The 13,687-nt window shown below is 33.4% G+C and overlaps 1 protein-coding gene across 1 annotated transcript in view; it reads right to left on the bottom strand.

Moving 5' to 3' along the window:
- The window catches only part of ClC-a (chloride channel protein 2), a 32,692-nt gene that overhangs the window by 8,850 nt on the left and 10,155 nt on the right, over positions 1-13,687 (bottom strand). The window contains exons 2-12 of the mRNA XM_088264140.1: positions 11,259-11,409; positions 10,942-11,064; positions 9,207-9,335; positions 7,087-7,220; positions 6,283-6,439; positions 5,573-5,661; positions 4,619-4,740; positions 3,803-3,904; positions 3,611-3,713; positions 2,556-2,687; positions 22-184 (exon numbers count right to left, since the gene is read on the bottom strand). Of these exons, the coding sequence (XP_088120266.1) occupies positions 22-184; positions 2,556-2,687; positions 3,611-3,713; positions 3,803-3,904; positions 4,619-4,740; positions 5,573-5,661; positions 6,283-6,439; positions 7,087-7,220; positions 9,207-9,335; positions 10,942-11,064; positions 11,259-11,409 (1,405 nt within the window). The remainder of the gene's footprint in view (positions 1-21; positions 185-2,555; positions 2,688-3,610; positions 3,714-3,802; positions 3,905-4,618; positions 4,741-5,572; positions 5,662-6,282; positions 6,440-7,086; positions 7,221-9,206; positions 9,336-10,941; positions 11,065-11,258; positions 11,410-13,687) is intronic.

The raw sequence follows: 13,687 nt of genomic DNA on the forward strand, positions 1-13,687 counted from the left end.
CATATTACAGGTCCCACTCACCGGGAAGTATGGGAGAGACGTATCCGCCGTAGCGCAGTCCCATGGGGAATGTGGCGTGCACCAGCTCACCCACGAGTCGGCCCAGTCCGGCTCCTATCTTGAACACTGGGATGAATATACCAGCCGGGACGGGAATGGTGGAAGCCACGATTGTCAGGAAGAACTGGAACAGAAGCAGTACACCGTAACATTTTTATATTGTTTCACATTTTCAATAAATTTCGCAACTTAGTTTTAAAAAAAAATTGCTTAGCAAGAGCAGATCTGTCAGGAAGCCTAGATGCTTCTGTATCAGATCTGGGCATGCGATGGGACAGCTTTCAATATGTACACCGTAACAGAATAGAATCTCCACAATCCGGCAAGTCTAAAAAAATCCTTTAACCACTCTCATTAATTCCTCTCCTTTCCTTTTCCATCCTACAAAATCTATTTTTTATACCATACCCTTACCCTTTTACTCCCTTCCTCACACACACACAAACGCTCCCACTCTTTTATTATATTATTTTTTAATCTCTTAATATTTTAATAGTTATTATAACAAAAATGTGGAATTGTTCAATTGGCTTTATTTTTATTAAAGTAACTATTTTTGTTAATGTATTGTAATGTTTATTATTGTTAATGTAACTATTTTTTATTATATACTTTTTAAAATGTCAAGCTGTACAATTCCCGAATAAATAAAATAAATAAGTTTAGAACTCTGGAATACCCTGTAATCCAGAACTACAGGCGGAAGTGAAATAATTTAATCACAAAGATACACTTTTCTCTCAATTGGTTTTGACAATGAACCCTACAGGTGTCCTATCTGGGGCATGTGCTGAGAGGAGAGAAGTACGAGCTATTGCACCTAATCATAAAAGGCGAAATAGAGGGTTGACGAGGTGTGGACAGAAGACAGATCTCCTGGCTCCGGAATATAAGAGATTGGACGAGGATTAGGACCATCGAGGCACTGTAATATATCAAACTTTCTTAGTAAATTAAACGAAACACTCTCAATGCATACTGCAAGACAAAACTTATTACTAATAATAATAATAAAAATAAAACCCTTATCCGCACCCCAATGGTGCATAGGGCACTGCGTCATATAAACGCAGTGTTATCTTGATCGTTTACACATGAAGGAAAGGTGATCAGCCCTCCGCTTCAAGTACCAGTCCAGGGTAATATTGAATAAATATTACAGTGAAAAAATCACATATTTATTCTTACCCCCCCTGGGAATTGAACCCGGGTCCTCCAGAACGGTAGCTGAGCGTGCTGACCATTACACTACGGAGGCGGACAAAAAATATATGTTAACATCATGACTAAATTACACAACCAAGCTAACGACTATCTAGATATGCTCTCAATGCACGGGCTCCATGTTGGGATCGATAAACCGACACGAGTAGCAGAAACCATATCTACCTACATAGATCACATCATGGTCAGAACCAAACTAAAATTTAATACCATGGTTTATGAATGTAGTATCACAGACCACTATGCAACCATGATAGGAATGAAACTCAAAAATGAAACTAAAAAATGAAACAATAGCCATAACTATTGATACACCAACCATTAACCTTTTAACCGCGTTCACTTTGTTCCTGAGAGACGCCCGTGCGCGGTGGTATTTTGCCGTTTTTTAAATGATTACTTTTATCATGTATTTTTTAGTTAAGAAACGATTTATTTTCCTAAGCAAAAACATTCAATGGGATTCATTGTGCCTTTTTGGTACTCTATAATACACTCGTGTCACATTATTCTTGAAATATATCGTAATATAAACAAATAAGATCGTAACATAAATAAATCAAAGCACGCATCGTGTGTCACTCTTACCCACTGGCGATGCGTAGCGTTGAGAGTGAGACAGATATAGGGCATGATTATGGCGCGGGCTACCGACCGCAAGAAAAATGAGGGATCTGTTCTTTTATTTATCCTTGTGATGTTACAAATTATTAGTCAGATATTTCAACAGATGTCATAAGGCCAAGGATTGACGTATTATTTTATCCAAAGTTCCACACCATAAAAAAATCCCTTTAAGTTGAACTGAGGTTCGAAACTTGGAGTAAAGTAAAAACACAAACGGTTATGTCAGCCGCGTACGGGGAATATTTTGTGAAAACACATATGGTTATGCAAGCCGCGTGGATCCGGTTAAAAAACATAGTACATGTAGATAATTAAGCATTCCTCAGAAGCCTACAGAAACGTGGTCTGATATATTGACAATGACAAATCCCAATGATGCCACAAACAAGTTTATTGAAGTAATCAATTATCATTTAAGCAATGCCACTAAAGTAAATTAAATAAAATAATAAAACTGTTCAGAGCTGCCCAAGACAAGGACAATTACTCTCAAGTGATGTTCAACGTCACGGGGACCTGACATGACACTAACAGAACAAGAAGCAATCTTCTGATGAGTCTTAGAGGGCTAGATATTCATACATCACCCCACATATAGAATATTTAGCACCTCACACTAAAAATTTGAGATCATCAATACTCACGGTGGAGACTGTGAATGCCGTCAGGCTGACGAAGACTCCGGAGTGAGGAGTGGTCCAGTGGCGGAGCACCTCGGCCTGGTCGGCGGGCAGGTCCTCTCCTGTCCATGTGAAGTTGGCAAACAGACTCATCACCTGGAAGCCAGTGTTATTTATGAGGAAACATATTGCTCACTCCTTTCAAGAACGTCATAAATCAAAAACTTGATTTTTCAGGAGAACGATTTTAAAGTTTTAAATATAATATATAATTAGATAAAAACCAATATTTTTAGCTTTTCCACTTTATTTCAATGAGAAAATAAAGTGGAAAAGCTAAAAATATTGGTTTTAATCTAATAATATATTAAAAATGCAATTCCATCACGAAGTGTCAGTGGATAATATAAATCTATTAAAAATATGATACAATGTATTAAAAATAAATATAAGCCACTTACTGAACTTTTAACTGTGCAACAGATCTTTTTAGGTAAAACCTGAAGGTTTTTTCTCCATTTGTAAAATATTTAGTATATTTAAAAAAATAATTAAAGAATACCTTTTCTTTCAAATGAAAAAACGACAATTTTTGTCCTGTAGCGGGTAAATATTAAGTTTAAAATATGCCTCTTTTGCTGGGATATAGTACATTTTCTGGGCATTCCGAAAACATGAACAACTGAAAAATGACGATTTTTTATTTATGATGTTCTTGAAAGGAGTGAGCGATATATCAATCAAAATAAGAAAAAAAAATTAAAACAGGTTAACAGACTAATTTTGGTCAGAAAAAAATACAGATAAAAATGGATTACTATTACAGCTATAGAAATTTTTAGTACAGTAGTAGTCTCTGTAATGGTCAGCACGCTCAGCTACTGTTCTGGGGATCCCGGGTACGACTCCCAGGGAGGGGTCACATAAATCTAAGTAATTTTTTCACTCTAACATTTATTCAATTTTACCCTGGAATAGATCTGAAGCAGATTAACCAGTGGCAATTTAATTGCTTTACAGCAACCTTGATTTTCAAATTTTCGACATCCAATATGACCAAAAATGTCTGTCATATTTACCTGATCATGAGTGGTGAGGTCGCCAGCAATGTACTGTCCGAAGCCCATTGGGAAGGTGATGCTTGCAATGAACAAAGCGATAATGCCAGGATACAGAAAACGGCTGTAAAAAAATTATATTCACAGTCACTCAATTCAAAGTCATGGAAGATAGCGGACATCAGTATTCATATAGTATTTTGAAGCACTCACTTCTTCTGCAGAAATTTGTTGATCCGCTTGCTGTTTCTCATGCTGATGACATACTGGCGATGCAACCATACATAGCCAGCTCCAATAAGTCCCGACACCACCCTGAACACATGAAATTCTTTATTTATTAAACTGGCAATGAATTACATGATATATTATTTGAATATAAATCAAAACATGATTTATTGATGAAAAAATATGGAATGGCTGTTTCGCCTTTTGAGAACATTGTCAAACATGGACTTATTTAAAAAGTTAAAACGCCAACACTAAAATTTGTCAGTTTAGAAATTCACAAAAAGAACTTTTCAGTAATTTACGTATTTTAATAATATAATGTTTTAAGTTTATTTAATTTATTGATTTGTTAATGGGTTTCATAGTTAAAGCATTTTGAATATAGCTTTTAATTGAGGTCACTTGTGCCCCCCATGGCGCTGCGGTAAACACAGGCAAGGTAACTGGTACACCCCATGGCGTTTAATGTGTTAAGTAGAAATTTTCTATTTAAAGTATTTTAAACCAGTGTTATCAAGCTCAAGAAATATGCAAGATCGAAGATGTCGTCAGATGGGGAATGCAACGAAGGAGACAATGGTATGCGCATGTGAGGAGAATGGAACCATCCAGACTCCCCCGCATTGCGCTGCACGGCCAACTCCAAGATAGACGATTCCCGAGCAAACCACCAAAGAGATGTGTCGATAGCTGGGAATCGACATCGCAGGAGGCTAATCCCTCCTTAAAACAGGCCGCGAGGCCTACAATAAGAAGAAGACGAAAAAGAAGTTATCAAGCTCTCATTGATTACATTACCCCATGATGGCGAAGGCCACTAGTTCCTGTGGATCGAATGGGAAGTCCATAGCAAAGTTGGTTGGGAACATGGCGGTGACAGTGTGAGCACCTCCTGTCCATACCGCCAGCAGTCTGAACACCTACAAAAAATACCGACCATTAGGGAAACTGTCACAAAATTATCTTTTCTCGAGTTGACTCAAGTTTTAACCCTTTGTGGGCAGAATATTTTTTTTTTTAAACACATTTTTATTTCTAGAAATTATTTACAATTAAGTGTATACAGCAACTGAAAATTGTGCATACAGATTGATACAATATTTATCCTTCAAAATACAAATTGTGTGCCTGGTAGTTAGCAACAAAGACGATGTTTTATAAAGTATAAATAAAACCATTTTTTCTCGAAAATATGAGGTAATATATAACACTACTTATTTTTAATAACTCACTTGTCATTTTGTTTATTTCGTTCAATAACCTTACAAAATTGATAAACTAAGATACAGATAACCTATAAATATCCCGACATGTGCACATCGCCACAATAAATAGTCTGAAATAAGCTCCAAGACAATGATACCAACATGAAATCTATACAAGCACTTTTTCTATTACATAGGCAACACATATTGCACTATGGTTTTAACTAGAAACCTGTAGGCACTTGGACAATTTATTTTAAATTTGTGGTTATCAGCTGTAACCAGTTGTCCTGAAAGGGTTAATGTAATAATAACCATCAACTCTGATAAAGAACTACTAACTTACTAAAGAATAACATTTTGAGTGTATCCAAATACTTGTTCACAAAATCCATGTTCTTCATCTTTCATGAGATGTCAAAAAATAACTAACTAACCATCACACACCACTATGTCATTGCAAAAAATCTTCGCCTCAACCACATTTATGGTTTAGGAGGCATGAAAACATATAACTGTACATCAATATATACAAAACAGAACTCACGGTTGCTCCGCAGACAGCAGCAAAGAAACCTCTCCAGTAGTTTCTCACGGCAAAGTATACTGTTGTTACTTCAATTGAGAACAGCACACCTTAAGAAAAGAAAATAATGAGTATAACTTAAATTCTTGGAACAGAGATCTCGAAAAAGACAATTTTTTGAGAAAGGAATATAGAAGTTTTCAAATCACCTTTCAAATAACTTTCAAATAAATTTATTCACCATTCTACCAATGATTGAACTACCATTTAGCTTAATTTTTTAAATACAGTAATAGGTTATCAAAAGAGGCGCCTAGAGAGATATTCTGATGGATTTAGAGGCCCCAGGAGATACGTTGGAAGGCAAGGAAGTGGACAATATATTTGTAAATCTACCCTCTCTATGTGAGAGGACATTCTGTCAGTTTCATTTCATTTAATTTCCTGAATCTAATAAATATTTTAGCAGTGGATGCTAGACCGGAAAAGATTGAGAACCTGTATAGTAGACAATAAAAACGGGTGGATAATTTATTTTAACTTCAGGTACAGAAAAGAAATATGTACATTGGCGGACTTATTACGAAGAAGCAATATGTTGCTATAATATTTACATAGAAGCAATAAACGCAGTGACAGAATAATAAAAGTTCAGAGGGTGCAGAGGTAATGAATAAGTCAGTCAAGGCCAGTCACCCTTACATAGTTATCCTTGCATGCTAGTCACCTACCTCCGATGGGAGCCGCAAAGCAGGAGCCAACTCCCACGGCGCACGCTGCCGCCAGCATCTCGCAGGTCCTCGATTCGTTCTCGTAGATGCCCTGGAAGGACGTCACCAGCTTGCTCAGAAGGGATGCCACCATCGAGCCAATGTGGACAAAGGGACCCTGGATAACATCAAAAAACATTGTTTTAACCCATTGCACCATTAATAAAGTTGACATATCGCACACTACTTTCAAGAACGTAGTGAATCAAAAATCGTTCAAAAAAAATTTTCAATTGTGCATGTTTTTGGAATGCCCAGAAAATGTACTATATCCTAGCAAAAGAGGCATGTTTTTAACTTAATGTTTACCCGCTACAGGGCAGAAAGTGTTGTTTTTGCATTTTGAAAAAAAGGTATTGGTTTAATTATTTTTTTAAATATACTAAATATTTTTCAAATGGAGAAAAAACATTCAGGTTTTACCTTAAAAGATCTGTTGCACAGCAAAAAGTTCAATAAGTGGATTGATATTTATTTTTAATACATTGTATTATATTTTTAAACTTTAAATCGTTCTCCTGAAAAACCAAGTTTTTTGATTTTTGATTTTCTTGAAAGGAGTGAGCGATATGTAATTTGTTCATAATTTGTCCTGCCTCCGTAGTGTAATGGTCAGCACGCTCGGCTACCGTTCTGGAAGTCCCGAGTTCTATACTGGAGGTTCGATTCCCAGGAGGATCAAAATAAATATAAGTGATTTGTACCTCTAAAATTTATTTAATATAACCCTGAACTTTTCCTTCCTGTATTCAACAATATACAAACCTCTTTCCCAAGTGGCATGCCACTACCCAGTGTGGCTGTCAGTCCAACCACCTTGGCCACCAGCGTCTTGAAGGTCAGATACTCCTTCAGGTTCACTCCACGGAGGATAGTCTTCATCTCCGGGATACCAGAGCCTAGACACAGAATCATGAAAAACATAAATACCAATTTTGTTGGTGCTTTTATTTCTGTGTTCACAGGAAGTGTACAAATAGAAATTCACTTGTGTATTAGTGAAATGACAGTGAAGTGGTATAACTTTGTGGAATCCATGTTTTTTTGTGAAAACATCTGTAGTTTTTTTAAACTAGTCATGAGACATGAAATTATATCAATTAGTGATCTACAAATACAAATGTTTAATTTTTAAAAATGAAGTATTGCTTACTCATTTATGCTTTTTACTCTCTTACTATCTGACACAAGCTTGTACAAGTACAGTTATACAACTCTGACTTTGTACACTATTAATGTATAAAAGAAAATGTGTCGGGTGGTGGTCCCGTGGTTAGTGTCGCAGACTCAGAGTCAGAGTTTCTCGGTTCGAACCCCTCTACTGCAATTTGATACCTATTTCTAATAATGAGCCGCTTAGGCTCACAGGAATAGTATGAAATTGAAATATTTGTGAAAATAATAAAAACACAAATTTTTCTCTTTTTTAAAAAAAATAATTAATAATAAAAATAATAAAACCCTTATCCGCACCCAAGTGGTGCATAGAGCACTGTGTCATATAAACGCAGTGTTATCTTGATCATTTATACATGAAGGAAAGGTGATCAGCCCTCCGCTTCAGGTACCAGTCCATGGTAATTTTGAATAAATATTACAGTGAAAAAATCACTTATATTTATTTTACCCCCCTTGGGAATCGAACCCGGGACCTCCAGAACGGTAGCCGAGCGTGCTGACCATTACACTACGGAGGCGGACAAAAAAAAAATCAAAAAATAAAAAAAAATAATAAAAAATAAAATAATTAATATGTAGAACTCAAAACTGAAATCAATAGTACTAAAAAATCTTGTTTCTTAACGTCATACAGAAAAACCTAAATTCAATTTTTTTTTAAACTAATCATTTTGTTAAAAATCAAATTCTACTTTAATTTAAAGATAATAAATAATTGTTTTCTTTCGTGTTTTCAAAACTCATAAAACCGGCTACGAATCCTTATCTTTATTCAACACGACTCCCTTTAATGCATGGCTACAATATTTAATTGAATCGAGTTTGAAGCACATATTGTGTTAATTAATAGTATGCAATATTCCAAAAATTTTAATCAATAATGCTAAACAAAATCTTTTAAGTAACTGAATAGTATTCAAAATACAACCAATCAAATCAATAGTACTCAAACTCAAAAAATTAAAAACCTTAGTATTAAAAATTATAAAAAAAGTTCAACAGTACTCAAAATTTGAATGAATAGTTATTTATTGTAACTGCAGACAGTTGGAAGAATTCCATATTGAATTTTTGGGTATTATATCCAAATTTATGTTTTTATTTTAAATCAAACACAGATTTTTTGAGTCTACTAAGTTGTATTTTACTAACAAAAAACACAAAAAATTTATGACAATTGTTTCGCCTTGTTAGGGCATTATCAAACGAATGTCCTGTTATGACAATTTTCATAAATTTTTTATGTGTTTTTGTTAATAAAATACAACTTAGTAGACTCAAAAAATCTGTGTTTGATTTAAAATTAATACATAAATTAAAATGGAGTTCTACAAATTAAACGCCAAATCAATAAATAAATTATATCCAAAATTAAACAAGGTTTATTTGGTTGAATTCTACATTTATTTATGTATATGTTAATACATGACGCGTTTCGTATTCTTGGGACATTATCAAACACTCAAGAGTATTTGTGTCCTAAGAAGACGAAACGCGTCACATATTAACATATACATAAATAAATGTAGAATTCAACCAAATAAACCTTATTTAAATTTGGATGTATTACCCAACAATTCGAATGAATAGTTTTTAAAATTCAATACTATTGTATTCAAAATACAAAAAAATTTAATGAACACGTTTTAAAATTGAAAAAGTAAAAGATTACCGCATATTTTAAATTGTTAATAAAAAAAAATTACCTATGGCTTGTGGAGCCACAATGTGCACAAAACCAGCTGAGAAGAGGATCAAAATCACAGGCAAGGAGACCCAAGCCAAATACTTGGCCAGCAGGCCATCTGCTAGGTCGCGGTACATCCATATCCTGGCTGGAACGTCAAGTTATCAGTCAAAAACTGAATCAACAATTTTATTATTATTTATCCTGTCAGACATTGGACTTTTTTTATTATTTCTTTAGTTAGCTTATATTACATTTAATAAAAACTATTTTTTACACTTAATTTACATCATATATATCGTAGTCATACAGGAGAAAGTGACCAAGTGCATTTTTTACAAAAACATGATTATTGAGTATTTGATATCCTACTAGCTTAATATTGCCCTGAAAAAAATCCCAAAGGATTTTTAACTTTGAAGTATGATGTATTGACTTGTTAAAAATGACTAACTGCATTGATGTTTATTTTGTTGCCAAGCAAAAGTGACTTAAATGGCCCACCTGAACATTTACGTTATGTTAGTTGGTCACTTTCTCCTGTACGACTACGATATTTACATCGTCTTACAGTAAACGAAACATTTATTTGTAAATTCTTTCAGTCTCTTTTCATTCTTCATACATTCAGGCATCAACAATAGAGTGGATTTAATTTTTGCATTCACATGTCTTCTTAAATTCAAGCCTTGCTTATAATATAAGACTCTAGGAGTAATAAAAAGGCAATTTATTTTCCTGAGATAAGATAATAATATATACTCACAAATCCTATTCTCGATTAAGCAGCATAAAAATTGACACGGATTAATAAATTATATGTCACTAGATTCATTGTATAGATTTCAAACTGTCATAAATAGATTTATTGATAATGATAACATTGTTATCGGAGAAATCAATTAGATTTTAAACTGGAAGATTAGAGATCAAACTCGAAAATGAGAACAGTTGAAAAATCCGTTTATTCAAAACTTTTTACTAGTTGATTCTGCAGTCACTACTTTGTATATTTTTAATTGAATTTGTAAATTTGTAATTGGTAAATACCACTATTTTTTTCAATATTTTGTTACACAAGTTTCAATTGCATTCCGAAAATTATGCAAAATACATTTTAAAAAAACGTGTCAGAATAAATTTTAAGAAATAGAGTATTTTTTTAATTTACCAAGGAAAACCTTGTTCCCGTTTTAGCCACATATTTTTTGAGTAAAATGGTCAGAATTCAATAAAAATTATTGTTAGACTGTTTCTCTATAAGATGTAACACAATGATACAAATCAGACAAGAAGTCGGATAATAACACCAGCAAATATATCGCTCACTCCCTACAAGAAGGTCATAAATCAAAAAACTTGATTTTTCAGGAGAACGTTTTCAAAGTTTAAAAATATAATACAATGTATTAAAAATAACTATCAAGCCACTTTTTTAACTTTTCACCGTGCAACAGATTTTTTTAGATACAACCTGAAGGTTTTTTCTCCATTTGAAAAATATTTAGTATATTTAAAAAAATAATTAAACAATACCTTTTCTTCAAAATGCAAAAACGACACTTTCTTCCCTGTAGCGGGTAAATTTAAGTTAAAAATATGTCTTTTGCTGGGATATAGTACATTTTTTGAGCATTCCGAAAACATACACAACTGAAAATTGAGGATTTTTGATTTATGACATTCTTGAAAGGAGTGAGCGATATAAGATAAAAATTGTGATTTTTTTCTCTAATTGAAATTAAAAACCTTACCATTGTTGCACATGGATATACCACGGTCCATTATGAAACTGAGCAACGCCATGATGATACCGAGTAGAGCTAAAAAGACCCATTCCTCTCCGAGCTTCGCAAATGTATTTCTCCAGATAAAAGCTGAAAGAATAGACAAAATCAGTTGGCAATTGGGGACAAGTAGTTGGCAAGCGATGACAATCAGTAAGCAAGTGAGGACAATCAATTGGCTTGAATCCACATCTTTTCACACTTATTACAGCAAAATAGGTACTTTTGTCATCATGAAGTGACCATTTTAAAATATGTAATAAAAATGTAACAGTTGAACAAACCAAACGCTTTGGCAAATCTCCCAGACGGTTTGCTGGATAACTCTCTCTCCCTAGCTTTGTCGTCTCGTCTTCTTCTTCTTTCCAATCTCTTCAGTCGTCTGGCTTCACTTCTGGCAGCTGCTGATAGGTCCCGCGTGTAGCGGCCATACATCTGCAATGCGAAAACCCCCGATAAGCCGACAATTCAAAAACTATATACACGCTAGTACATTTATCATTAATCGCATATTAAAAAGCTATACATTTATTCATATAAAAATTGAACAGTTGTTTAGTAAGGAATATATAACGAACATTTAGTTACAAATTTATATAACAAACAGCTCATCATTAAATATTGTAAACTAAGAGAATTTTTTTAAAGGAAATATCCCGGAAAGCCTCTGCTTTTAGAAGCTTGTTTGCAGCTAGGATAGTTCTCATTTCTTGCAGTAAATTGAACACTGAAATGAAAGGTTTAACATTATATATCTGGAATTTGGAAATTTCTTTATTAACTCATTAAGGATGGGTATTTTTTATGATTGCAGAGTGCTAGCAATAGGACTCAATAATTGTATACATATAGTTAGGACCTTAACGAAGACATTAGTACATAATATTCATATAAAAACATTAAACAATCCCTTCTTTTCTGACTTTGAAATGAGGCCGGCGCAGGAGGTAAAAATACTATTCCCAGATCAATTGATTGAACGGGTCGGAACCTTTCCTGCCTTTAGTGTGTTGATAATTGCAATTGTATTTATTCCATTGTACTGAATGCTGACATTTTAATTCCTATCAGATCAAACTCAAAATCAGTATTAAAGGAGAAAAACTGGGAAATACTGTTAAGTAATTATTATTAAGATTTATGTTGAATAACATGGGAAGTCTTTGCATTACAAAGTAAAGTTAGAGAAAAGGAATGAAAAGAACAAAGGATGGTAATGAAAAATTAGAAATTGTATGAAATATATATTTCTAAGGAAAATTACCGTCATTTTAGCTGTTGGAAAATATACAAATACACTTTTTGAAGCTGGATATAATTATGACAATAAATGTCACTTATTTGAAACGCATTGGTAAAAAAAGGGAGTTTGTTTGAATAAAAACATTGATATCAATCCTTAGTCTTTATCCATAGTTGCACTTTTCTTTCTACGTTTTTCAGAAATTTTGTATGATTTTTACAAGAACCACTTAAGAAGTTTTTTCTCCGCCTAGTAATAATGGCTACTGTACTTTACTGTGGTTTACATTGATCTTATCAATTTATTTTTCATTTTTACAACCCCGAATGTATCGTTTGCACTGCAAACAATGAAGCCATCTCATTTGCCTTGAGATTGCAGATCAGAATCAGGATTTTTCTTACCCTCGAGGTATTTGTGCATATTACCAGTGTGTGTTGATATATCGCTCACTCCTTTCAACAACGTCATATATCAAAAAACTTGATTTTTCAGGAGATCGTTTTTTAAGTTTATGAATGTAATAAAATGTATTAAAAATAAATATCAAGCCACTTATTGAACTTTTTACTGCGCAACAGATCTTTTTGGGTAAACCTGAAGGTTTTTTCTCCATTTGAAAAATATTCAGTACATTTAAAAAAAATAATTAAACAATACCTTTTCTTCAAAATGCAAAAACAACACTTTCTGCCCTGTAGCGGGTATATATTAAGTTAAAAATATGGCACTTGTGCTGGGATATAGTACATTTTCTGGGCATTCCGGAAACATGCACAACTGAAAATTGACGATTTTTGATATATGACGTTGTTGAAAGGAGTGAGCGATATGAGTTGCACAGGCTGGTACGAGGAAAGGTATACAAACCCATTTCCTTTCCTGTATAGCAGTAACAAGCTTTTCCAACGCTCTCAAAAAGACACTGAGAGGGGAGACTGCAACATGTTGCAGTTATATCCTAGTAATGTTTGTAAAGGTTGTGCACATTTTTAACTTAGTTTGGTGAATTTTTAATTATTTTAATTAAAATCAACATCTTTTTTATATGTGTTATTATTTCATTAACTGATTCGGCAGTCACTTTGTGGTAAAATCGTTCCATTTTAAATTAAAGTTATACTTAGTAAATACCACTATTTCTTAAAATCTACTGTGACACGTGTTTCATTGCATTCTGCATCATTTTCGGTGTTTGAATGCATAAAAACATGTGTCACAGTTGATTTGAAGAAATAGTGGTATTTACCAAGTAAAACTTCAATAAAAAAATACATGTTAATATATTCTTAATATTATTAATATTTAAAGCTTTTACTTTGTGGTTAGTCATTTTTACTTATTTATTTTCTTACAAAAATGTTAATAATATTAGTATATAACCACTCACCGTGAGTGGTTATATACTAATAGTATTAACATTTTTGTAAAAAGTACATGTAATTAACCTGTGCTTTTACTTGTTTCTGT

Source organism: Brachycentrus maculatus, unplaced genomic scaffold (genome assembly GCF_059751285.1).
Source record: "Brachycentrus maculatus isolate JH-2025_06_01 unplaced genomic scaffold, ASM5975128v1 h1tg000216l, whole genome shotgun sequence".
Lineage (NCBI taxonomy): Eukaryota > Metazoa > Arthropoda > Insecta > Trichoptera > Brachycentridae > Brachycentrus > Brachycentrus maculatus.